At 32.5% G+C, this 27,472-nt stretch overlaps 1 protein-coding gene across 6 annotated transcripts in view; it reads left to right on the forward strand.

The window, feature by feature from the left end:
• VPS13B (vacuolar protein sorting 13 homolog B) overlaps positions 1 to 27,472 on the forward strand; it is a 625,623-nt gene that overhangs the window by 11,199 nt on the left and 586,952 nt on the right. For all 6 annotated transcript variants that reach the window (XM_072949533.1, XM_072949529.1, XM_072949532.1 and 3 more), the window contains exons 3-4: positions 2,812 to 2,955; positions 22,679 to 22,799. In XM_072949533.1, coding sequence (XP_072805634.1) covers positions 2,812 to 2,955; positions 22,679 to 22,799 — 265 coding nt within the window. The remainder of the gene's footprint in view (positions 1 to 2,811; positions 2,956 to 22,678; positions 22,800 to 27,472) is intronic.

The raw sequence follows: 27,472 nt of genomic DNA on the forward strand, positions 1-27,472 counted from the left end.
CATTTAAATATGGAAACTCTTCACCATAGCTCCATTTCTTCTGCCTCTTTTGTGTTACTGTCAGGTATATTGCATTTCTCTGTTACAAATCCAATATTACAATTGTATAATTGTTTTATGTAATTGCCTTTTGAATCAGAAAATGGAAGAAAAAGACATTTATACTGTCCTTTAATTATTATATACATAAATACTTTTAATAATGCTCTTTATGTGGTTTTGCATTACAACCTGGTATTACTTCCTTTCAGTCTGAAGAACTTCTGTTAGCAATGAATTATCTGAGACTTAGTTTATTTGGGTATGCCTTTATCTTGCCTTCTTTTTTGAAGAATACTGTTGCTGGATATAGAATTTTTGGTTGATAATTATTTTCTTTTGTTATTTAAACACGTCATCTCACTGCCTTTTTGCCTTATTGTTTGTAATGAGAAGTTAGCTTTTAATCTGCTAAGTTTCCTTGTGTGTGACAAGTTGATTTTCTGTTTCTGCTTTCAAGATTTTCTTTTTGTCTCTGGCTTTCAAAATTTTTGCTCTGTTGTGTCTGGATGTAGGTTTGCTGATTTTTTCTTCTGCCAGCTCAGATCTGATATTGAGCCCTTTTAGTGAAGTTTTATTTATTGTACTTTTAACTGCGAAGTTTGCATTTAGTACTATCTTTTTTGTAATTTCTGTCTCATTCTTTGTATTTTCTGTTGGATGAATCATTGTTGTCATATGTTCCTTTAATTATTTAAATATGGCTCTATTTCTTTGAACATACTTTTGATAGATGCTTTGAGCATCCTCAGAAATAATTTCTGTTTGACTACTTTGTATGCTTTTCATGTTTCATAGTTTTGGTTGAAAACTAGACATTTTGGGTAATATGTTATAGCAACTCTGACTCTGATTTCTTCTCTCCAAGGAGTGTTTTTTTTGTTGTTGTTGCTGTTGGTTCATTATCTGTTTAGTCACTTGCCTGGAGTAAATTTTTATTGTCAGTTTCCCTTGCAGTGTATGGCCTCTGATGTCTCTGCTCAGTTTTCTTTTTTCTCCCCAAATGCTTTGTTCTTATGCTTGGATTTCTAGGGATTGTTCTTGGGTCACTATAATTGAGTCATCAGCTAGTGATTAGCTAGAAGTTGTTTAAACTTTTGAACCAATAAAGTTTCTAGTCTTTGGTGTGGACAGATGCATGTACTGGATAATGCTTTCAAAGGTCAAGGAGTCTAGAAATCTGACCCATTTTTTAACTTACTGTGTTTACACAAGTTCTTGGTTGACCATGAGTAGATTGTTAGGGGTCTCTGCGGTGTCTTCTAAGTAAGCACAAGCTGGCATGTCCATATAGCTTCACATACTACCAGCGACGGATCATAACAAGGCCGTCTTTGGCTATCTTGTTCTCTGAATGTCTCTGTTTATTTTCTGGCTGCTCTGCTGTTTTGTTGCTTTTACCATCTGGTGTTGTGAACTCAGGCTAGCCTTCCCTTACTGCTTCTGAGATTGCTATTGTTTTTGATAGCTTTGTCTAGGTTTGTCATTGCTTTTTGGTGGGAGGATTTTCTAGCCTTCTAACTCAGAATTCTCTATGTCTTGTCTTATGTTTTTATTTTGTGGTAAAAAGCACATGATGTAAATTTACCATCTTAACCATTTTAAAATATACAGTAGTGATAACTATATGCTGTATACTGTTGTTCAGCAGATCGCTAGAACTTCTCATCTTCCAAAACTTAAACTTTGTATCCACTGAACAACTGCTTCCCTTTTCTTACCCCAGCCTCTGGCAACCACTGTTCTGTGTCTAAGAATTTGACTGCTTTAGATACCATATATAAGTAGAATTGTACAGTATTTGTCTTTTTGTGACTGGCTTATTTCACTTAACACAATGTCCTCGAGGTTCATGGTATATTATAGCATAAGACAGAATTTCCTTTTTAAAGACTGAGTAATAATGTTTCATTGTATATATGTACTATATTTTTTAATCCACTTATATATATATATATATATAATATATATATATATTTAGCCATATTGCTACTGTGTTACTAAACCAAGTAGGTGAACAGTTCTTGGATCAATGAATAGCTTACATTTTCTTGACTTTCACAAGTAGAGTTATAGTAACTAAAAATGTGATTGAAATATAATCTGATTATAATTTATTTTTGTTGATTTGTAACCAATTTTTTCTGAAGGTGAAATAACTTAGTATAAAGTGATTGTGGTGACATTTTTAATAATAATGGAAACCAGTAAGCAAATATTTAAAATTTATGACCAAATAGTATCCTGGTACAATCTTTAATTAACTAAAGCTTGATAAAATTATTTTTCATACTTAGTTTTTATTTTGTCAGGTCATTCTGTCTTTAATGTAGTTCCCCTTTCAACTTGCCTTAAAATCCTATTCTGTTAGTTTAAAAAACATTTTGAATACATTTTTTTAAGTGGTGATTTTAAACTGTATACCATTCAATTATCTCAGTTACTGTTGCAGTCTACTACTGTTACTACCACCACCAGTACCATGTATGAGCCATTATTATATACCAAGTATTGTGTATTATTTCTATTTAGCAAGATAAAAAATGGAAGCCTAGACAGGTTAAGTAGTTTATTAAATGTAATTTGCACAGTAAGTTTTTGTAGTTTATCATTAACTGTAGTTTAGCAAGTTATTTGATATTGTTTGGTGAACAGTAATTCCCAGAGTGTTTTTATGTTGGAAGTTTTCTCTTTTCAGAAAGTTATTTAGATGTTAGAATGAAAAATATATTAAGCACTTACTAAATTTTATTTAATATTTTGTGTTTTAAGGAACTGAAATTACCATTCACTTTTTTAAGTGGACATATACATGAACTGAGGATCCATGTACCATGGACAAAACTGGGTTCAGAACCAGTGGTAATTACCATCAATACAATGGAATGCATTTTGAAACTTAAAGATGGAATACAGGTAAGAAAGTATTGAACCTAGTTATTTATGTTAACCAGTTTTGATAGTTATTAGTAGTTGATATTTCTTTAACTTTTGGAGTATGTCAACATAAACAAATCTTAGCTAATACACTTTTTATTACATACCTATTAAAGTAACATAATTAATTGGAAAAAGGTTTTCTTTTAAAAAAATTTTTTTATTGAAGCATGGTTGATTTACAATGTTGTATTAGTTTCTGGTATACAGCAAAGTGATTTGGTTGTACATACATATATTCTTCATATTCTTTTCCATTATACATTATTATAAGATAGGAATATAGTTCCCTGTGCTATGCATAGTAGAACCTTATTGTTTGTCTATTTTATGTATAGTAGTTTGTATCTGCTAATCCCAAATTCCTACTTTACCCCTCCCTGACTTTCCCCTTTGGTAACTGTTTGTTTTTTATATCTGTGAGTCTGTTTCTGGTTTGTAAATAAGTTCACTTGTATCATATTTTAAGATTACAAATGTAAGTGATATATGGTATTTGTCTTTTTTGTCTGACTTCACTTAGTGTGATAATCTCTAGGTCCATCCATGTTGCTGCAAATGGCATTTTATTATTTTTTATGGCTGAGTAATATTCCGTGTGTGTGTGTGTGTGTGTGTGTGTGTGTGTGTGTACGTACAAAAACCATGTTTTTATTCATCTGTCAGTGGACATTTAGGTTGCTTCCATGTCTTGGCTATTGTAAATAGTGCTGCTGTGAACATTGGGGTGCATGTATCTTTTCAAATTAGAGTTTTCTCTGGATATATGCCTAGGAATGGGGATGCTGGATCATATGGTTACTCTATTTTTAGTTTTTTAAGGAACATCATACTGTTTTCCATTGTGGGTGCACCAATTTACATTCCCACCAACAATGTAGGAGGGTTCCCTAAAAGGATTTTCTTTAATTTGGATAAAATATTCTTAAGGTTATTTCCATACTAATTATACTTAATCTGATGATAGGGATTATGTATATTACTTATTACCTATAACTACTAGAAATGGAGCATGATAGCATCCAATTTTAAGTGAACTTTTTTGGATTTTTGCAAAGAACTTGTATACTTTTTATTTACATGGCATTTCTTAATGAGATGAAAATTTTTCAAGTCATTTGTTGAGAAGATGAAAATATGTTCAATTTGCCTTCGTACTACTTTTCATTGTCTTTGAAGTTTTGTCATCAGAAACTGTTTTTTTCTGACTTACTTCTTCTCTGGCCCATGTTTCTTTTCAGTGTTTTTTATTAGGGATGATACTGATTTTAAGGAGTTTCTTCCAAAAATTTTCTGATCTAGGAAGCAAATAGCAGCATATTGTGATAAATTTTTCCACTTTTATCTTGTAGAAAAGTAGTATCTTTGTCTTTCATTTTTATTACTTTTTCCTTAGCCCATATTTAACTTTAAGTTTTAAGGAAAAGTTTCTAGAACCAAGTGAATTGATGAGTATTATTAAATTTTTATCTCTGTGAAATTAGTTAAGGTTATTAGTGAATTGTTAAAATAATTTCCTGTTATCAGTAGATCCTTTTAGTGTCATACGAACACACTGGGCTCAAATCTTTTTTTTTACTTTTGTGAAATCTCTAATTATAAACCTTTATTATCCAATTTAACTGAAATATTGTAGCTCTTGAAAGTAAGTGGACCCATGGTATATTCTCGTTAAAATTTACTTTGTGACCTTCAAATAGTTGGGAAATTGATCCAGGAATCTGTAGATAGTTATAGTGCAAGAAAGTTTTATTTTACATTTATATTTAGTAATACTTGACTGGTTCTTAATCATCATCTGTTCTTGGAATTTAATTTTTTTTAAAAAGTCTGGACTTGGTTATACCACCCATGCAGTACTCCATATTAAGAGGAAAAAAAAATCCAGACACTAAGTATTTTTTCAGTGGGAAGGTGGAAATTTCAAGGCCAGATGTCCCATAAGAAACACATTTTAAGAGGCAAATTACAACTAATTATAGAGGCTGCAGAAAAAGATTTGTAACACATGACAGTGTAACCTAGAACTAATATTTGATATTGGACCATGCAGATGGCTACTGCAGGAATGATCAAGTTTCCTGCTTGCATGGTATTTGAGACTTGAGTTTTGTGGTGTGTACAGCAAAAGGTCAAGTGTCATGAGTGTAAACCACTCTCAAAACAAGTATTTTTTACAGATGTTTAAAATTTTGAGGTAGAAGGGATTTTTGAAAATTACAGTTGACATTTGGACAAATTATTGAGCAGTATACACCCATGGATTGTAATAACTTGAGTTTATGCTAGTGATTGGAATTAATTTTTCAGTAAAAACATTATAGATGAAACATTTTTAAGAAGTTTATTTTCCTATTTTAAGCTTTGATTAGTATAGTAGGAAATTATGTTTACAAATTACACATGTACTAGTAAAACTCAGTAAGCCCATATTTATATTACTTTGAATTATTATAGACTCACAATGAAGAAGTCTTAATTTCTAAGTAAAATTAGTGTGGGATGGTAGGTTAAATGAAGAGGTGTTTTACAGTTATAGATCTGAATCTGTTAAAAATAACACTATTAATGTATGAGAATGTAATATAATTCTAAAGTTAGAAATCTGAGGTTTATTCAGAAAAGATCATTAATCATTACAAAAAACCAGTATTGCTAAATGCCTTTGATAAGAAGGCATGCCTAGTTTGTAATTTGTAAAAAATTAGTTCGTAATTTGTTAAAAAAAATTAGTTTGTAATTTAGTACAAACTAACTAGTTTGTAACTTGTAAAAAAGATTTATAATGATTGTGACTCTTGTGATAATAGTTATACTGCCTTCACGTGTCTTTGTAATCATTTTTAATTATAGAGATTATTTTTGATGTGAAGGTGACCAAGTTGTGTGGCAAAATGAAGTCACCTTGATGTTCACTGTGAATTATTTTAATATATTGTTATTTTACTTAGAAAATATTAACTATTTGCTATTTATTCTAAGAGACATCTGTGTCAGTCATGGCTACCTTGAGATCCTGCAGATCTGTCTGTCTTTTTCTTTTCTGGGCTTGAGACACAGATTTTGATTCATGACACATTATCACTAGTGGTCCAGGTCTGACTTTATTTAACTACTTTTGTCCACATTAATCTAATCTAATACTTGTGGACCCAGCACCCAGCCCAAGAATGAAATCATTACCAGGAAGTTACATTTAACTATGTGCTCCTCTCCTTTTGTGTATTCCTGCTTGTTCAGCCTCTGTGGGCCTCATCTGTAAAATAGGACGAGACTTGCTACATAGTTCTTTTATTCTGTGATTGTATATGCTTTCTCTGCTCATAGTGTTAATAAGTCTTGGAAAAAACTTCAACCTAAAGAGAGTAATAAATTTATTTTTAAAGTACTTATCTATTCTGGTCTTTGAATCAGCTATGAAGTAGACTTTCAGAATCTTTTAATATAATAATATGTAAGGCTGTTCTAGAAGTAATGCTTGTTATTAAAAAAAATTAAAAAAAATCTTTTGAACCTAAACTAAAACTTTAAAATTCCATTCAAAACTTGAGATAAAAAAACTAAGCTTTTTGTTAATGTATGTACTTTTAAATCCTGGTTAGTGCTTGGGGTTACAGAGCAATCTTGACTGTCATTTCCTTTCATGTTTTGGGGCTATGAAAATTGGTTATTGGCTTAGATAGTTGCTAACACAGTAGAGAAGTATCATATCCTATCTTTGAATCTTGAGCACTGTTAATGTGTTAACGCTATAGGAAGCTAGAGGAAGTATTGGTAAGGCTATTAAGAATATTTACATGTCTTTAAAAAAAAACACTTTAGTTCTGTTAAATGAAGCTGGATTAATCTGGTTAACTGCTGCTGTGGTTTGAATATGTCCCCTCAGAATTCATATGTTGAAATCCCGTCCCCCAAATATGATGGTATTGTGAGGTGGGGCCTTTGAAAGATGCTTAAGTCATGGGAGTGGAGACCTCATAAATGGGATTAGTGACTTTTAAAGAGGCTCCAGAGATCCTAGCCCTTCCTGCCAGGTAAAGACACAGTGAAAAGGCACTGGATGTGAGCAAGAAAGAGGGCCCTCACCCGACCGTGTTGGCACCTTGGCTTTGGACTTCGCAGCCTCCAGAACTGTGAGAAGTAAATTTCTGTTGTTCATTAGCTACCCAGTCTGTGGTATTTTGTTATCTCCCCAAATGGACTAAGACAGCTATCTTTTCAGAAATTCGGATAGGGCTCAGAATTGTTGATTAGGTTGTGGAATTTATTGTACTATTAATGATTCTTTCACTTGCACTGCTCCAGGTTAGTGACGGTGACGATGATAATAGCAGATAAGGTAGTCTAGATTCTGTCTGTAGATTCCATACGTGAAAAAAGAGAAACAGAGTTCCCTATAAATTATGAGTAGTGTCTTTATTCCGACTAGGGAACCCCTTTATGTTGGGTGCATAAATATTTACAAATGTTACATCCTTTTGTTGCATTGACCTGCTTATCATTATGTAATGCCCTCCTTTTTCTCTTATTACAGTCTTTGTTTCAAAGTCTATTTTGTCTGATAGTATAGCTACCCCAGCTTTTTTTGTTTCCACTTGCACGGAATATCTTTTTCCATCCCTCTGTTTCAGTCTGTGTGTGTCCTTATATCTGAGGGGTTTCTTGTAGGCAATGTATAGTTAGGTCTTGTTTTTAATTCATTCGCCACTCTATTTCTTGTGATTGGAAAAGTTAGTGCATTTACATTTGAAGTGTTGATTGATAGGTAGATACTTGGTGCCATTTCGTTTTCTGGCTGTTTTGTAGTTCTTCTCTGTTCCTTTCTTCTTTCTCTTTTCCTTTGTGATTTGATGACTTAGTGGTTTGCTTAGAATCCTTCCTCAGTCTTTTGCATATCTACTCGAGGTTTTTGCTTTGTGGTCACCGTGAGGCTTATATGTAACAGTATATGTTTATGATACTCTATTTTAAATTGATAACAACATACCTTTGAATGCATTCTAAAGCTCTGCATTTTTACCACCGCCACCACATGTTGTTTTTGATGTCACATATTACACGTTTTTATCTTGTGTATCCCTCAACTAATTATTGTACTTGGTTTTTCTTAACTACTTTTGTCTTTTAACCTTTACACTTCATAGCTTTATAAGTGATTGATTCACTATATTTATATATTTACCTTTACCAGTGAGATTTATATTTTCATATGTATTTTTCTTTTAAAAATTTAACTATTTCTTAAAATTGAAGTGTGATTAACTTGCAGTATTATATTAGTTTCGGGTGGGCAACATAGTGATTCAATATTATACATTACAAAAGGATCACAGGATAAGTCAGGTTACCATCTGTCAGCATACAAAATTGTTACAATATTACTGACTATATTCCCTGTGCTGTATGTTATATCTCTTTGACTTATTTTATAACTGGAAGTTTGTACCTCTTAATCTACCTCACCTACTTCACTCTTCCTCCCTCACTGCTCCCTTCTGCCAGTCACATGTTTGTTCTCTGTATCTATGAGTCTCTTTCAATTTTGTTACATATATTTTTTTGTTTTTAGATTCAACATGTAAGTGAAATGATAAGGTATTTTCCTTTCTCTGACTTACTTAGCATAATGCCCTCTAGGTCTGTTTATATTGTTGCAAATGGCAAGATTTCATTCTTTTTTATGATTGTGTAATATTCCAGTGTGTGTGTGTGTGTGTGTGTGTGTGTGTGTGTGTGTGTGTATGTGTATCTGTGTGTCTATGTATATATACTACATTTTCTCCATTTATTGTGAACACATAGGCGACTTTCGTATTTTGGCTATTGTAAATAATGCTGCAGTGAATGTAGGGGTGCATATATCTTTTCAAATTAGTGTTTACTTTTCTTTGGAAAAATACTTATGAGTGGAACTGCTGGATCATATGATAATTTTTTGAAGAAACTCCTTACTGTTTTCCATGGTGGCTGTACCAACTTGCATTCCCAACAGCAGTGCATGAGGGTTCCTTTTCTCCACATCCTTACTAATGCTTGTTATTTGTTGTCTTTTTGATAGTGGCCATTCTTGTAGGTGTGAGGTGATACATCATTGTGGTTTGATCATTTTTATTTCCCTGATGATTAGTGATGTTGAGCATTTTTTCTTGTGTTTGTTGGCCATCTGTGGAAAAATTCAGGTCCTCTCTGTATTTTTTAATTGGGTTGTTTGTTTTGATGTTGAGTTGTGTAAGTTCTTGGTTTATTTTGGATGGTAACCCCTCTTTGGATATATTGCTTGCAAATATCTTTTCTATTTCATTAGGCTGCCGTTTCATTTTGTTTGTAGTTTTCCTTCACTGTGCAAAAGCTTTTTAGTTTGACATAGTCCCATTTGTTTATTTTTGCTTTTGGTTCCCTTTTCTGAGGAGACATAGCCAAAAAATATTGCTAAGACTGATGTCAAAGAGTATACTGCCTGTGTTTGTTTCTAGAAGTTTTATGGTTTCAGGTCTACGTTTAAGTCTTTAATCCATTTTAAGTTGGTTTTTCTGTATGGTGTGGGAGTAAGTAGTCCAATTTGATTCTTTTTCATGTAGCTGTCCAGTTTTCCCCATTTATTAAAGATGGTGTCTTTTCCCAATTGTGTATTCTTGCCTCCCTTATCATAGATTAATTGACCATATAAGTGTGGGTTCATTTCTGGACTCTGTATTCTGGTCCATTGATCTATGTGGCTGTTTCTGTTCCAGTACCACACTGTTTGATGACAGTAGCTTTGTGGTATAGTTTGAAAGAAGGGAGTGTGATACCGCTAGTTTTGTTTTTCTTTCTCAGGATTGTTTTGGCTACTTGCAGTCTTCTGTGTTTCCATTCCATACAAATTTTAGAATTACTTGTTCTAGAACTGTGAAAAATTCCATTTGTCTTCTGATAGGGATTGCATTGAATCTGTAGATTGCCTTGGATAGTATCGTCATTTTAATAATAATAATTCTTCCAGTCCATGAGCATGATATATCTATCCATTTGTTTGTGTAGTCTTCAGTTTCTTTGATCAGTGTCTTACAGTTTTCAGAGTACAATTTTTTTACCTCTTTGGTTAGATTTATTCCTAGATATTTTATTCTTTTTGTTGCAATTATAAATGGGATTGTTTTCTTCATTTCTGTTTCTTTTTTTTTTTTTAACATTTTTTATTGATTTATAATCATTTTACAATGCATTTCTGTTTCTGATAGTTTATTGTGACTGGTAATAGGAACACAGAACATTGCTGCATATTAACTTTGTATCCTGCAGCTTCACTGAATTTATTAGTTCTGATAGTTTATTGATGAAATATTTAGGATTTTCTGTATATAGTATCATGTCATCTGCAAACAGGGACAGTTTTTTTCCTTTCCAATTTGGATTCCTTCTATTTTTTTTTTTCTTGTCTGATTGCTAGGACTAGAAGTCCTAATACTTTGTTGAGTAAAAGTGGCAAGAGTGGGCATCCTTGTCTTGTTTCTGATCTTTGAGGAAATACTTTCAGCTTTTCACCATTAAATATGGTGTTAGCTGTGGGCTTGTCATATATGGCCTTTATTATGTTGAGGTATGCTCTCTCTATTCCCAATTTGTTGAACAGTTTTATCATTAATGGAGGTTGAATTTTGTCAAAAGGTTTTTCTGTATCCATTGAGTAGATCATATGATTTTTATTCTTCATTTGGTTAATGTGGTGTATTACATTGACTGATTTGCAGATATTGAATCATCCTTACATCCCTGGGATAAATCCTACTTGATTATGGTATATGATCCTTTCAGTGTGTTGTTGAGTTTGGTAGGCTAATGTTTTGTATAATTTCATTTAAAGAATAACAAATATTAATGGAATTCTTCAGTATGTAATATTTTGAGGGTAGCTTTTTCCACTTATTGTAAGTTCCTTGAGGTTCAGTCAAGTTGGTGTGTATATCAGTGATTTTTTTAAAAATTGCTGAGTAGTATTCTACTGTATGGATATAACACAGATTGCTTAACTATTCATCCACTGAAAAACCTTTCAGTAATTTCTATTTTTCAGTATTGTAAGTAAAGCTACTATAAACATTTGTGTACAAATTTCTACGCATACACAAGTTTTCATTTCTCTGGGATAAATACCTGAAGATACTATTGTTGGATCCTATGGTAATTACATTTTTATTTTTAAACATGATTGCTCAACAGATTTCCAGAGTGGCTCTGCACACTGTACATTCCCATGAGAGGTATATGAGTGATCCGTTTTCTCTGTATCCTCACTAGCATTTGGTATTTTAATTTTAGCCATTCTGGTAACTACATGGTGATGTCTCATTGTGGTTTTAATTGGCATTTTCCATGTGGGAAATAATCTTGAGCATCTTTTTGTATGCTTATTTGCCCAGTGAAGTGTCTGTTCTTATGTTGATTTTCTAATTTATTTATTTTCTCAGTGTTGAATTTTGAGAGTTCTTTATATATTCTGTGTATAAGTTCTGTCTTTGTTAAAGTAATAACATGCCACATGTTATTAGTTTTTTATTTGTTCGGTTCACAAGCTCTATAGATTCTCTTTCAATCCATAAAATTCAACAATTCTCTGAATTTTGTCTTGATGGTTAGATGCTGCTAATTTTCTTTTTTCTTAAATTGATTTCTTTTTGAATTACCTTGATTTTCTTTTTGAAACTTGGGATATCTTATCTTTAGAAACTTTACTGAGCCTATAGCTGAACTGAGTTTTCTGTAGTCAGTTATAATTGGACATTACTAGTCTAAATAATAATTTCTGCCTATTAATTTTAGTTTTAGATTACTTACATTTTATGTGATTTTTAATATTAATCTAATTGAACTATTCGGAGTTCTGTAGTGATATATTAGTAGTCCTAATTTTAATTTTTGGTTTTCTAGTTTGAGATGATTATAAATACTATAATATTCAGATTTGCTATCTTACTGGTAAAGAATTAAATTTGCCAACATTGTCCAAAGATGGATTGATTTCAAAGAGTGCCTCTTGCTTGCTGTTGATGGTTATTTTGTGCATCTGCATATACAGAGGTACTGATGATCATCAGTACTCCTTAGTTGTTGAACTCTTCTTGAAGTCTAGACTCATACCTCCAGCTTTGCACTGTTTAGCTCTCCTGACTTGTCTTATTGTTTGCCTCAACTTGTCTAAAAATAAAGTTTTCTCCAAATTAGATCTCTTTCTCAACTTTAGTATCTTATTTAGTAGAACCATTATTTGCCTCTGAATGGCATTTGCTTTATTTATTTTTATTTTATTAAAAATTTTTAAAATTGAAGTATAGTTGGTTTATAATATTGTGTTAATTTCTGGTGGCATTTGTTTTTTAGGATAGATAGGATATATTATTGTTGACTGTAAATACAATTTTTCTAATATTTATAATGCAAGTGCAATGCCAAGAAAAAAGGGAAGAGTGTTATTTAGGGTCCAATTAAGTAGTTCAGATTAACAGAGGATTTTCGTATGCATCAAAGAAGAGCTAGTAAGAGACTGGATATACCTTTAAGAAACAAAATATCATTCTTATTTTCTTATTTTAGAATGAGACAAACTTTAAACTGCGAAAAACTATGTGCTCTGAAAAATTAGTTTATTATACATAAATTTTAATTTTTTAATAGATGAGACTATATTAGCCTCTTATAATAGTTAAAGGTATTTAGATCTTTTCTTAACCATTGTTTGAAGTGTCTGTGAATATGGATGGACACTCAAGTATAGAATATATGTTAGGGGATTTCAAGTACAATCTAAATAAGTGTTTCTTATTTAAACAGAGGTGCAGTAAACATTATGGCTCTTGAGGCTCCCCCCCCCTTTTTTTTTCTTTTTTAGCAGCATACTCATGCTATAGCTCTACAAAGTCCCTTTCATACCTAAAGTGAAATGAATCATTATAATCTGACTACTTAAGGATTTAAAAATTTTGTATTTGCTAATATTATTGTAGTGTATAGTTTAACTCTTTTAACCTTTATTTTAGTTCTTGAAAATCTTTAAAATTCTTTAAAACCTTCAGTTGGCTTCAGTAGTATTACTGAGATATATTCATGGTACTAATGAGAAGATTCTACTCTGTTGAAAACTCATCTTGAAATGTATTCTTTTCTTCTTATATACCAAATGCTCCCTGGGTTTCTCTTCTTTTGGAATTATCTGTGATTAGAAGCTGTATCCAGATTTCCCCCCATACTTACATATATCTTTTTTCCAAATTACTCTTAGGTTTTATTTTCTTTATCATGTTGGCCAAATTTTTAACTTTTAGTTTTGCATATGTTTAGAATGTTCTGTTTTGATAATATGCAGCAGTTACATATTCTTTCTTTCCAGAAATGTCATATTTTTTTCTCCTTTGAGTCTCTAAAATCTTCAGCCTGTTTTCTTACTGACAATTGCTTTCCTTTTTCTTATTAAACCTTTATTCTTTTGTTAAAATTAGTTAAAGGGATAACAGTAGAAATGACCTTGAATAACCAAAACAATCTTGAGACAGAAGAGTAAAGCTGGAAGTATCACATTCCCTTATTTCAAACTATACAGCAAAGATACAGTAATCAAAGACAGACACATAGATCATTGGAACAGGATAGAGAGTCCAGAAATAAATCCATGCTAATACAGTCAATTAATCTATGACAGTGGAGGCAAGAATATAAAATGGGAAAAAGACAACTCCTTCAATAAATGGTGTTGGGAAACTGGACAGCTGCATGGAAAAAAATCAGACTGGACTGCTTTCTCTCATCAGACAGAAAAATAAACTCAAAATGAATTAAAGACTTAGATGTAAGATCTGATACCATAAAATTCTTAGAAGAAAACATAGGCAACACACTCTCTGACATAGGTCAGAGATATTTTTTTTCAATTTGTCTTTCAATCTGAATTTTATATTCTTCTGCCTCAAGATTGTCTTGGCTATTCGAAATTTTTTGTGTGCCAATACAAATTTTAGAATTATTTGTTCTACTTCTATGAAAAATTCTATGGTATTTTGATAGAGATCGCATTGAAAGACACCATACATGCAAAAACTTTTGTGTCAGTATCACTGATGAACTTAGATGCAAAAATCCCCAGCAAAATATTGGCCAGCTGAATTCAGCAATACATTAAAAGGATCATGCACCATGACCAAGTAGGATTTTTCCCAGGGATGCAAAGATGGTTTGATATTCACAAGTCCATCAGTGTGATACATCACATTAACAAATTATATAATAAAAATCATATGATCATCTTAATGGAAGGAGAAGACACTTTTGACAGAATTCAGTGTCCATTAATGATAAAAGTATGATAAAAGTGCTCAGCAAAATGGGTATAGAGGGAGCATACCTCAACATAATGAAGGCCTTTTATGATGTAGCCCCAGGAAACATCATTCTTAATGGTGAAAGTATTTCCTCAAAGGTCAGGAACAAGATAAGGGTGCCCACTCTCACCACTTTTATTCAATATAGTATTGGAAGTCCTAGCCACAGCAATCAGACAAGAAAAAGTGGTAAAAGGAATCCAAATAGGAAAGGAAAAAATAAAACTGACACTGTTTGCAGGTGACAAGATGCTAAATATAAAGAATCCTAAATACTCCAGCAAACAATTAGTAGAACTAATAAGTGAATTTGGTAAAATTGCAGGGTACAGAATTAATATACAGAAATATGTTTTGTTTCTATAGACTAATAGCAAATTATCAGAGAAATGAATAAAACAAATCTATTTACAGTCACATCAAAAAGAATAAAATATGCAGAAATAAAACCAAGAGGTAAAAGTGTTCTACTCTGAAAACTGTAAAGACATTGATGAATGAAATTGAAGATGACATAAATGGAAAGATATACCATGTTCATGGTTTGGAAAAATTAGCATTATTAAAATAACCATACTACCTAAGGTGCAGTATACAGATTCATTGCAATCCCTGTCTGTGGCTGTTTTCGTGTTATAGTGGCCAATGGCAGAATTGAGTCACTGGGACAGAGTCTGTATGGCTTTACAAACGTAAAATATTTATTTTCTGGCTCTTTAGAGAAAAAGTTTGTCTACCCTCTTTTAAAGTATTTGATCATTTTAAAATTGACATTTAATTTCATTAAAATTAAAAATACAAAATAATAGAACATATATTGCCATTTCTAGATTGATTATTCTGAAAGGAATTTATATGTCGGTAGTTACTAAAAATTAAAAAAGCTGTATATGAGCTCTATGTCAACAGACATATGTTGAGGAGTTAATATTTTACAAGTGCACAGTAAGTTATTATGTATACATATATATTATATTTATGTTGAAATAGATGATTGAGAAAGGTAAATTTTTATTTAGTGTTAAATTACCAGATACTTTAAGTAATACACAAATAATTTGAGTCCTTAAATAAATAGAATCAATTTGGAAAATTTAGAGATAGAAGGAAAAGTTAATGATTAGAAATTAAATTATTAGAATATATGTATGTATGTGTATTTTGTTTGTGTGTTTGTTTTCATGTCTGGTATGAGGCAGGAATATGGCTAACCAGTTCTTTCTGTAGTATTTAAATGGTCTCTCTTTCCCATTGATTTATAATGCCACCTATGTCATGTTCCAGGTACTCATATCTATCTGGATCTGTTTCTGGATTCTTTTTTTTGCTTGTTTCATTTTTGTTTGTTTAAATTTTAATAATTCTATAGTAAATCATAATGCTGAAGGAGGGGCACTCTTCCCACTGTCTTTACGTATTATATATGTGTATGTTGATATTCATTCATTTGTATTTCTCTGTGAGGATCCTAATATGTTTACTTTAAAATCTTTTAAGCATGTTCTAGACGATTAATTTTATTGTGACTGAATTTCATTTATTTGTTTTGTTATGTTGGCAAAGCATAGTGATTTGTAAAATTTTTTTGAATAGGAGGGTCACTGTCTTTATTTCACCATCTTTTCTCTTTCTCAGCCCCTTGTTTTGCTCATCCTTTCTTGTCTAGTAGTTGTACAGTTACTTCCTCTGATCTCTAGTCTAGAACCGGTTCTTATTTTGGCAGTTCAGGGCTCCTGCAGTGTTGATATGGGATGATATAGAGTTACTTGTCTCAATTCTTATTTGCAAGGTTTGTTTCCTTCTGACTCCTTTTCCGTGCAGCTTCATATGAAGTTTTAGACAGCAGTTGGCAGCAGCTTTCTTCAGCCTCCTTGAAGAGTTGGGAGTTTTATTACGTTACTGATTCCAAGTGTTGGGCCTGGTGATGGTCTCCCTGCCTTACAAGGACCAGTTTCAGTCCTCTTTATTGCTCACTTGCCTTTGCCAGGTTTTGCATCTTGAGCTGGGGTAAAATTTTCCTTCTTTTCCTTTACTGTTAGCATCAGCGCCCACCCCCACCCCCCAGTGTTTCCAGTTATCTAGTCTTCCATATTTTTAGAAGCATAAATCCTTATCTTTTCTTTAAATTGGAAATCTAATTACTTAAAATATCACTTGTGTTTGGATGAGGCCCAAATCTTATCTAACTCCGATTGCTGTTTTTATCTTTACAAGTAAATGTTCAGTTCCCTTGTGGACAAATATGATTGGTGTGATGTGCCTTCACTGGAGATGCCACATATCTAAAATTGCATCTGCTATTTTACTTTAAAAATTAGATTTAAAAAGTCAATTGGTTATTTTTGGGTAGTCTGGAGCTTAGAGTCTATCCTATACAATTCACGGTCAAGCATCTCTCTCCTGAAATTTTCAAAGCTCGTTACAGCATCATTTTGCAAAGTTAGAGCAGATATAATAGAGTCTTAGGAGACTGAGACTACGGTAGTGACATCGACTGAATTGGGATGTAAGGACAGTATTTTTTTTTTTTTTGAAAGTAGGGGTTAGGGGAAAGGAACAGAATCTGTTTCAGAGTTTGAGTTTTGTTTTAACATTGAGTTTGAGGTGCTAGCATTTAAAAAAAATTCTCATGGCTACTTCCTTCAACATTTAATTTCTAACTTTGTATAATAACCTTTCAATTGTTAGTATCTCTTTTTTTACTTTTTGTCACATAACTGGAAGATTCTTCTTCCTAAATGAAATACTTCAGCTTGTTAATCTACTGCTTATAGGTTTCATTGGCTTGATATGTAGAATAAAGCTTACAATTCTTGACCTGATGGTCATGTTAGAGACCGTTTGCTTTAGCTTCTTTTTATAGCCCAATATTTCATTGCTCTACTTTACCTAAATTGGACTACTTATTTTATTTTCAATAAGACAAGTGCTTTCTTTTTTCCTACTTATTTTTGTTCAGCCTCTCCTTTTTTTTTTTTTCCTGCAGGACACAGTCTTCAAACCTTCTGTCCTTTGTGATGTTTTCCCGACTACTCTATCTCCCTGTGATCTCTCTTTCAGAATATATGGCGCTTAGTACTACACTGTTGTTGGCCTTTTCTTATAGGGAGGCTGTAGAACAGTGTAATTAGGATTGTGCCATTTAGTAGCGGTGTGATTTTGAACTACTTACTTAATCTCTTTATGCCTTTGTGTCTTCATCTTTAAATGGGGATGTTCTTGTATGGGGAATAGTGTACTTTATACGGTTGTTAAGAGAATTAAGAGATGTGAATGTAATGTCAGTAGTAGCTCATGACACATTGGAAGTGCCATAAATAAAAACTTTTTTCTCTGTGTCTTTTCCCTCTCCCTCCCTGCGATTCTTCTTTATTCCCTTTTCCCCTGCTTTCCTGTCTTTCAAGTTTAGTAGTAATGGGAGGGGCTTTTCTATCAGACATATCTGAGTGTTCATCCCAGCATTGTTACTTCTATCTTTTTGACATTGGAACCTCTTAAGCCCTAAAATATTTCCTTAAAATACTTGAGGCCTGGCACTATAAGTGCTCAAAAATTCTACTTTTGTTTCTTTGTGACACTTGTTATTGATGGCTAATTTAAATTGCTCTTAACTTTTTTATGCATATAAGTATTGTTCCTCAAGTAGGTAAGTAATGTTACCAGGATAAGGGTACTGGCTATTTGTACTATTTACGTTCTAACAGATACTTAAAAAAAACACTCAAGTATTCCTTGTTGAGGGAAGTGTGTGTATATATGTATATATTGTATATATATATATGGAAACAAAATACAGTTTTATTAATCTGTTGATGCATCCAATTCCCTCAGTGAATTTTTCTAAATATTAGATGGTAGAATGTGGTTTAGGTCAGAATATCTCTGTATAGTTTTGATCTTTCCTCCCTTAATTTCGGACTATTTCATCTTCCAAATCTAGCAGTGAGTCTAACCACTTCAATCCAATGGTTTGAAAAGAGGGGAGGAGAGCTTGGCAATATGATATATACCTACTGAGACAAAGGAAAGGGATGTCATAGACAATAATAAGGAACCATTTTTTTCCTAACACGTGGTGCTGTTAAATGGCATAGTTTGACTGTTCTCTGACTTGGGTGGTATCCTGGGTTAGGTGGCCATGAATGTGAAAAGAAGGCAGAGGAGCCATGGCTAGTGATTGCATCATCTGGGAAACTGCTTCTGTTACTCAGTAACTTGAATCTCAGATAGATGAGTAGCCCCATCACTTAGGTGTTTACAGTGAATACAGTGATCTCTTTGATTATTAAAAGGTAGCCTAATACAGCTTAATGTATGTTCAGCTTTGGCCTGTCAGGTTAGCTATTCTTCCTTTTGGAAGGTTCAAGTAAAAGGATGCAAGGGAGCGTCAACTCTCTTCTTCCCCAGGCTGTCATAACCTCTTATCCTCACTCTTGATGGGAGAGAAGCCGGAAGCAGCCTCTTCTGTGGGTTTAAGTTGATGTGTGAGGAGATTGGGAACATACATTTGTTTTTTGTTTAAGTGTGCTTGGCATTATTTTTAATGCCTAAAATTGTTTATTGATATTGCTGTCAGGGTAGAGGTAGGTGATCCAGAGATTCCCATTTTTATCACAAAAGCTAGTAAATGTGGTTTCTCTGGCTTGCTCTTGTGTTCTCCAAGTGTACCTCAGCGTTGCTGACTTTATTTCTCTGACCCCTGGAAGTTTAGGGTTACTCTTAGAAATTCTTTATTGCATCTAACTATTGCCATTGTACTTGCTTCTGGAGGAGATAGAGGTGAATGTCGCTAAGAGCTTTGTAGCAGTTTATTGCCAAGGTCCTCACACTGTTTCAGAGATTTTGGTGACCAGAGCTGCCAGGTGAGTGAGTCTCAGTCCTCCTTCTCTGCTTGCCAAGTTTGGTTCCTTAGGACTGAAGAGCATAAAGCATATCACTTCTTAGTTCTGCCTTTCAGTTTCTCCTTCTTCAAATCTTCCTTACTTTTAACCTCTTTGTTTTTAAACAAGAACTTAGAATGATTCAGTCACCTGTTTTAAGTTTTGTTCTCAATCTTATTCTCACAGTATTGTGAATGTGGGAGTAGATGGTTTTCCGGTTTTAATTGACTAGCCCTGTAAGGACTGAGGTGAAAAGTATGTAGCATGATTCCATAATCTGTTAAGCAGGAAAGTAATGGATCTGTTTACATACAGTGTTTACCACATTTTCCCTCTGTTAGGAACTTTTGTAAGGAAATGACATTCTTGCTTGTTTCATGAGGAGCAAAGGGCAGTATTTTCAGAAATAGCTATGTGGTCCCCAAGAGACAACATTCTTTTGCCATGAAATATACTTACCAGACATTTTGGAAGAATTGCAACCTAAATAAGAAAGATATAAATGTAATGTGTTTGGGGTTAAAAATTATCTCAAAACATTTTAGCTAGTATTTTTGGGAACAGAGTTTCTTTTATTAGAAATTAGAGGCTTTCAATGAAGTAAAATGTGTAATAGTCCAAAGTGATGCATACTGGTTAAAAGCAGATGATGAACTCAAACTAATGATGGAAGTAATTCCAGTTTTAATAGTAAATATTATAATTCTTATTTCACTTTATTTTTATTTCTTTAGTTGCAGCAGGATTTGAATGGAAGCTCACTTATAATTGGTGCAATTAAAATGAAATTGAGACGAAAACAAGTTGAAATTATCAAAATGATTATTTTCTAATATATGCAACCATGATTTCCTAATTATAATTAAGAAAGAAGTGTTTACACGTTTGGTAGTGTTTGTTTCATAGTATGTATCCCTGTGGGTACCATGATTAATGCTCATTTTTAAGGCACACTAAAATTTCAAGTTTATTAAAGTTTTTGTTTTAGCAAATATTTAGTTTGTTTTTCTTTTAAATAATAAAAATGTGTAGTTTGTAGGGAAGCTTTATTCACTGTGTTTTTTAAAAAAACTTTGAAAACTCATATTTAGTCTATACACTTTACCCCTCTTGACTGCTAATAACTTTTAAAAAATAAAGTAAAAATAACTTGTTCTTTCTTTTGCTTTAAAATGTTTGTCATCTCATGTATGCCAGATTTATTGGACTGCAGTAGTTTTAGTGCATTTTGGCTGGAATGTTTATTATGACATCACTGTAATCTATATACAGTATGTGATTTCAGATGGTTTCAGTGTTAAATATTTTCATAATTATGCTAGTTTTGGCAGTTCACTTGGAACTTTTTCACATCTCTTTAATGAATATGTTTTACTTCTGGGCTTTTGAGACAACCATATGTTTCAAAAATTAATAGTGTGCTTTTAATGTTAACATTGTGCAGAAGTGTATGACTACAGACATTTTTAAGGATGTAAGTTGAACTAAAAGTAATTACAGAATGGTTTTATTCACAGTAGTAGTCTTTTAGTATTTAGAAACTGTAACATCCCCCAAAATAACAGAAGATGTCATTATAAAAATTGAATAGTGTAGTTGTTTCGTGGAATGAAATGCTGTGAAGTTTGTTTTGCATTAACTTAAAATGAACATAAGTTTGTGTGAAATTTTTTTTATTGTTTATTATAGCAAAATTTAAACTTTTTGCTTATAGTCAAGTTTCAAACAAAATTTTTCTCTTATGCTAATATATTACTAGCATCTGAAGCTGTGCTATATTGTAAAAGATTCATCTTTATTTTTGTATAGTCTTCTTAGTGTGGTAGTGAGTAAGAATTTTTGTTTCCTAAAGGAGGTCCTGTCATTGTTCTTATTTGCCTCTGGTACCCTTTTAGATAAATTAGTGGTTATCCTTATTTTTGTTCTTTAATTTTTTCTTCAAATATATAAAATAGAAAACCTAAATTTACCACAATTCTTTTAAGTATTATGAATTAGTTTTATTATTGATCAATGAATTGATGGTATGCAGTATACTATCAGTTCCTCTTTATGTTGGAGAGATGTTTGATCTCTCCCACCTCATATGTATCTCTCCTTCAAGCAGAATGTGCTTTTATCCCCCCAAAAGGAATAAGCTGATGTCAGGTGCTTTTTACCACATACTACTACCCCACCTGTTTCCTCCTTGTAATACTTGTCTTCCTGAAAGAGCAATCTATAATTATTTTTTCCATCTTAACTTCTTATTCATTCTCTGACTACTCATTTACTTCTCCCACTCCTGTCCCTTTACTGGAATTACCAAATCTCCTTTTTTATAGGTTATTGGCACCCTCCTCCTAATTACCAAATCGTGACTGTCAGCTAGAATGAATACCAAATCTTGAGTGTTATCTAGAATGAAGACAGAGAACATCTCTGTAGTTCTTAACATAACCTTATTTTTATTGAACTAATCCATGCCTCTAGCTTCTGGTATTGTTCCCCCATCTTAAACATTGTATACTGTGGCTTCTTTTTTTTTTTGGACTGATCATTATTCCTTGAATATGCTACATGCATTTGTACTGTTTTCTTTATAGTTTTCCCCCTATTTAGCTGCTGATCTTAACCTAAAACATTCCTACATTCAGTTCTAAGGGCCTGATTTCTTTAATTCTTCCAAATAGAATGACTTTTGTGTTCCTTTCAGTTAAAAACAAAGAAAGAAAATTGCTTTTGTAGAACTGGTTATGTATGTTTTAAATAGATCATGAAATCCTTGAGGACAAGTATTGTATCTAATTTGCTTTGTAAATCCAGCAATTAACACATAAGAGTATTATGTAAATGTTTGTTGAATGAAATCAGGAAAAGAGTACTCATTTGCATTGTATACATTTCAAAAATATGTATGGTTTTTTGATATTTTTGTTATTCATGTCAAAACCCAATTAAACCTTGTGTCTAATCTGAATAATATTCAATTCAGTGAACATTGTTAAATAGGATGTCAAGGATTCTAAGGATGGTTAAGATTAGATAAGGATGGTTAAAGATGATTAAGAAGACAGCTTGAATTCTTATTTTGACTCACATAATAGTGAGGAGTCTTAACATATAAACAAATAGGAAAAAATTAAGACCTTTTCCATTTATTTTGCACTCAGATGGAAAATGTTTAAAAGTTTCTATAAAATTGTTGTCTTTTGCTGAAGCCATATATAAGAATTTTTTGACATTATCAAGTGGTTTGTTTTGATACCACCTAAAGAAATGAACAATTTGTAGTTTTAAACTTCTAGTTATTTTTGAAATTGAGAATGCTAATTATGAAAAATTTTGGTTATGTTGATTTTTAGAGCTAAAAAAATAAAATTAGGAGAGTCTTGTCTAATCACATTCAATAACTTGCATTCAGTCAACAAAACTTTTAAAAATTCTTGAATGCTGATTGATTGATTTACTTTTCTTTCTTCAAAATGAAAACAGGATGACCATGAAAGCTGTGGTTCTAATTCTACCAACCATAGTACTACTGAGAATACAAAGTCATCAGTAAAACCCCGAAGAATTCAGCAGGCTGCTCCCACAGATCCTGATTTGCCACCAGGTAACTTGATAAAAGAGAAAATTTTGATTGTTATTAATCATTGTTTTAGCCCTTTGGAGAATAACTACTTTCACTATTCCTTAGTGTCGTGAAGTGTTTAAACCATATGTACGTTTGCTGCATATTGTCAGGACGAATTGAAAGACATTTCTGAGGGCTCTGGGCTCATTTAAATTTTGATGCTCTTTTGCCCTTGGTGGTTATTTAAGTTTCTTACATCCTCTCCAAGCCAAGACTTACCTCTGACTCCTAGTCATAGTCTCTTTGTTCCTCTTGCTTCTTGATGAACAAAGGAATGACACTAGATTGTTCTTGAGTTTCTGAAAACTGTAATATTCACTAACAATCACACTGGGAGAGACCATCTCTTCTCTTTCATTTCCTAAAATTTTTATTTACCTAGAAGAGTAGTAGCTTACAAACAACAGTTCCTTGGTATTTAGTGAAGGGAAAAAAACAGTGATCATTACATATCAGTCCTGTGGCCAAAGTGCATTGCTGTCTTTTTACAGTTACTAGTTATCTATCACTTCTCTTTTGATTTTATTTATCAGTCAGTTTTTTTTTTTTTTTTTTAGCTATAGGTGACATTGGTAAATACTTGTTTTCTACACCAAAGATTTGGAAGCTTTCTGCTGGTTTTAACCTAGTTAATTTTTGATAGTCTTCTGGGGCATCATCTACTTCACTTGTAAGAGATTAGAGTTAGATATATCATTTCATAGCCCTCCTCCCTCAAGTACAGGTTCTAAATTGCCTTTGAATTGATTTTTTTTTTTGGTATATGTATTGCTGAAGTGAGCACTAAGCTGAACATTTTTCACTGTAGTGTTATAGTGATGTTAATGCTGATGCTTTGTGTTTTTAGGAACTTTACCTAATAGTTCTCAGTAATCCCTCTGGCTTTAGAATACATAGATTAATTGCTGTAGCTGGAGAAAGTGCCAGAAGAAGGTATTTTACTTCTGAATATTTCTAATTCTACTTTGAGTTGTGTGATGGTTACAGAACTTTCTAAATTCTTTTCTTAATTATCAACTCCTTGGGAGAAGTCCCTGGTGAATTAAACTGTAAGTTAAACTATAGTTTATTCTTGTTTATTAAGTAGACAACCCTTTCACCCCTCCAAATTTCTGACTACATATCCTCTTAAAACTTCTTTGTATAGAACTCTCTCAATCAATATCTTGGCAAAAAATAATCAGTTTTAGGTTTAACTATTAAGTCTTACTACATTTTTTTCTAGTGGGAAAGAACTTGTTTAAGAAAAATTTAATTCTTTTGTCAGTTTTTGATTTCACAGATAAAAATCTGTGGGCTAACCTGCATGTAATCAAAACAGGTCGCAGACTTTTAATGATTATTTAGAACCTGTTTTGCAATTTACACTGATAATCAGGATTAGGAGAATTGTTCTGTTTTTAGGAGCAGAAAGCATAAAACATAAAAACATAAATGTAACATAAAACATCCTATTTTTAGTGGCATAAAACAGAGCTGTATTCTCTGTGAACTACTTGAGGTAGCTTTTGGATTAACATGTGCTTTTCTGCCTCACCTAATAGGAGGACTCGTATCCTCTTTTATGCTGACATAAGTCACAGTTAAGGAATTGCTTTAGGAAGTCACTGAACTTATTGGGCAATTACTGGGAGGCAGAGCAGCTAAACGTAATCTTGCCAAAGGAAAAAAAAAGGGATAATTTGAGAATCCAGTGGGATAATAGTAAATCACTTTATTTAAAGATTAACTCATACAATTATTTGAGGACTCATTTTTGGTGACATTATCCTGCCTGGAAATTATATTAAAGTTCTTTTATGGTAGACATGAATTCCTGTTTTCAACATTTTCTAGGGAAAGTTATTTTTTCTAGAATCTGTGGTCATAATTTTGGAGTTTGAACATTTGCGTAGATCCAGAGATACTTTTTAAGAAAAGTTTTGGTGTTGCCAATAGTTGTTTGTAGAACAATATATTCTTCTCAAATTTCATTGAGGAAAACTATTTGCAAGGACATTATAGCGTAGAAGTATTATCTCGGTAACAGTTCTGTATTCTGGGAAGGGGAGCACAAAATATTGATGGATAGCTAGCCATTTCTGTCATACAGCTGTTCTTTTTCATTAATACGCTGATCCTTTTAAAAGTAGGTTATGCTTCAAACTATTATCTTGTTAATAAGCTTCAAGATATCTAACATTTATATTTTGTTTATAACAGGGAAAGTGTTAACTGGAGAGCCTTTATTTCATTCTAATTAGATTGAATTTCAAAACATTGCTTGGTGGTGGCAGACCCTTTAGTTCCCTAAATCTTTATTGCTGTGTGAATGAGAGTATGCTGGAGCAGCTCATTGGAGGCTATCTTTGCCCTCAGAGAATTAATGGCTTAGTATAGGAGACTTTGTGAACTACTAATTAGTGTAAAACCAAGGCAGAGAGAAGCTCTAAGGAAGCACAAGTACTGTTTTTTGGATACTGAAAGAAAGGAGTGGTTATGTCTGTGTGTGTGGCTTCTAAAATATGAAGGTAAAATGGAAAAGTAAGAAAGATTGCAACTGAAAGAACGGGAAATGGCACAGTAGACAAGTACTATCCAAAAATAAATCTCTACTTATAGCATAAAAATTAGGCAAAATGTAACTAAGGCAAAAGCATTGATGGACACACATAATAGATGCTGAATTATAATAAAAGGTACAGTCCTCCAAAAAAATTTATGACGATTTTTTATGTACCTAGCAACCTAGCTTTGAATTGTGATAGATCAAGCAAACAAAAATATAAAATCCCCAAACTGGATCTTTGAATATCAAAATTAACAAGATTGTTCTATAGATATTTGTAGAACTCTGCACCCACCAGATAAGACAGTTGTACATTTTTATGATGCACATGTTGGATTTCTATAGACATTGGGAAAGACTTGGTCAAAAGGAAGTCTTGACAAATTTCAAAGAACCACTATCATAAAGACCATCCTCTCTGGCCCCAATACATTTAAATTAGAATGTAATTACTATACCATTTGATATCATTCATGTGTGAAATCTAAGAGAAAGAAAAAAAAAAGAGGACACTAATGAACTCATCTACAAAACAGACTTGCAGACATAATAAACAGTCTTACGGTTACTGCGGGAGAGGAGTGGGAAGGGATAAATTTGGGAGTTTGAGATTTGCAAATATTAACCTCTCTATATAAAAATTGATTAAAAAATTTCTTCTATATAGCACAGGGAACGATACTCAATATCTTATAACAAAATTTAATGAAAAAGAATATGAAAATGAATATATGTATATATATGCATGATTGGGACATTATGATAAAATGGTAGAGATAAATTCAGTATTTTTCAGTTACATCTTTTGGATTTTCTGTATAAAAAAGTCATCTTGTAGTGACAATTTTGTGTCCTCCTTGTCAATGCTTACACTTACTTTTTTATCCTTACTAAGTTATTTAGAACTTCTGTGTCTATCTTAAATAATAATAAAAGTATCTTCAACTCACAGCTATTTTCCTTTGCTCCTGCAGTAGCTGCCCCAAGTTACCCTCTAGTTACCAGATCTGATGGATGTTTTTTAAATTCATGTGTTTTTGAACCTTTCTACTACTGCATTAGCAATAAGGAATCCTAATTCTTTCCTAAACTTTCTAAAAAAGTTTAATTTGAAATAATTTCAGCCTTCCAAAAGATGCAAGAACATTACAAAGAATTTACTTTTCTTCTAACTATTTGAGCATAAGTTGACTGTATGATGCTGCATAGCCCCCAAATTTTACACCAGTAAGTTGACCAGGATGTTTTTAGGTACTGTGACAAATCATCAACCATATAATTTCTGGTTTTGAGCAACTTGGCATCCTAGTGACCAACTTACAGTAAATCAATTGCAAATATTGTCTCTTTGTAACCCAAATTATTTGCTATACATTACTTAAAGTATATCAGAGAAATAATTAAGATACAATCTTTGTCCTCTAGGGTTTCATAATTTAACAGAGAAGGTAAGTATAGATAAACATATACAAAAGGCAGTTGTAACCTAAGCCCAAGAAGAGTGGTAAAGACACTCTCTTTAATGTTGATGTGGAGGGTGAAGGGCATTGGAAAAGAGGATATATGGCAGAGGGTATACTGGACCTGAACAAGAAGGGAGAATAGACAGACTGTTTTAAACAGAAGGAAGAACATGAGCAAAGTCAGTGAAAATTCAGTTTTATCTGGCCCTGTGGGTATATGTGTTGAGAGGAATGGGATTTACGGGTGGGAGAGAGTTGAATAGCGATAAGAATTTCTGGAAAGGCTGACTAGGCTGTTGTTCTAGAGCTATCTAATATGATATCTTAGAGGTTCTTATCCCCAGAGTGCTTGTGGAATAGATTTGGATTACTGTTACTTCATTTGAACAGATAAGATACACTCCCCGGGAGTCTCTAAATATGGAGTATTGAGAGCTATTAGATCTGCTGTTTGACCCTTTTCTGTGGCAAATTTAGAGCTAAGTCATTAGGAGGGATTAAAGAGAGAGTATATTATCTATTCCATTGGATAGTCACTGTTACTTGCTTTGGCATTGAATTTTTAAATAAGAAAATGTAGTTTTATGTAGTTCTATTTAGGTATTTGATTCTTTTACATTGGTGAATTGGCTTATTCATCT

The sequence above is a fragment of the Vicugna pacos genome, chromosome 25, assembly GCF_048564905.1.
Source record: "Vicugna pacos chromosome 25, VicPac4, whole genome shotgun sequence".
NCBI lineage: Eukaryota > Metazoa > Chordata > Mammalia > Artiodactyla > Camelidae > Vicugna > Vicugna pacos.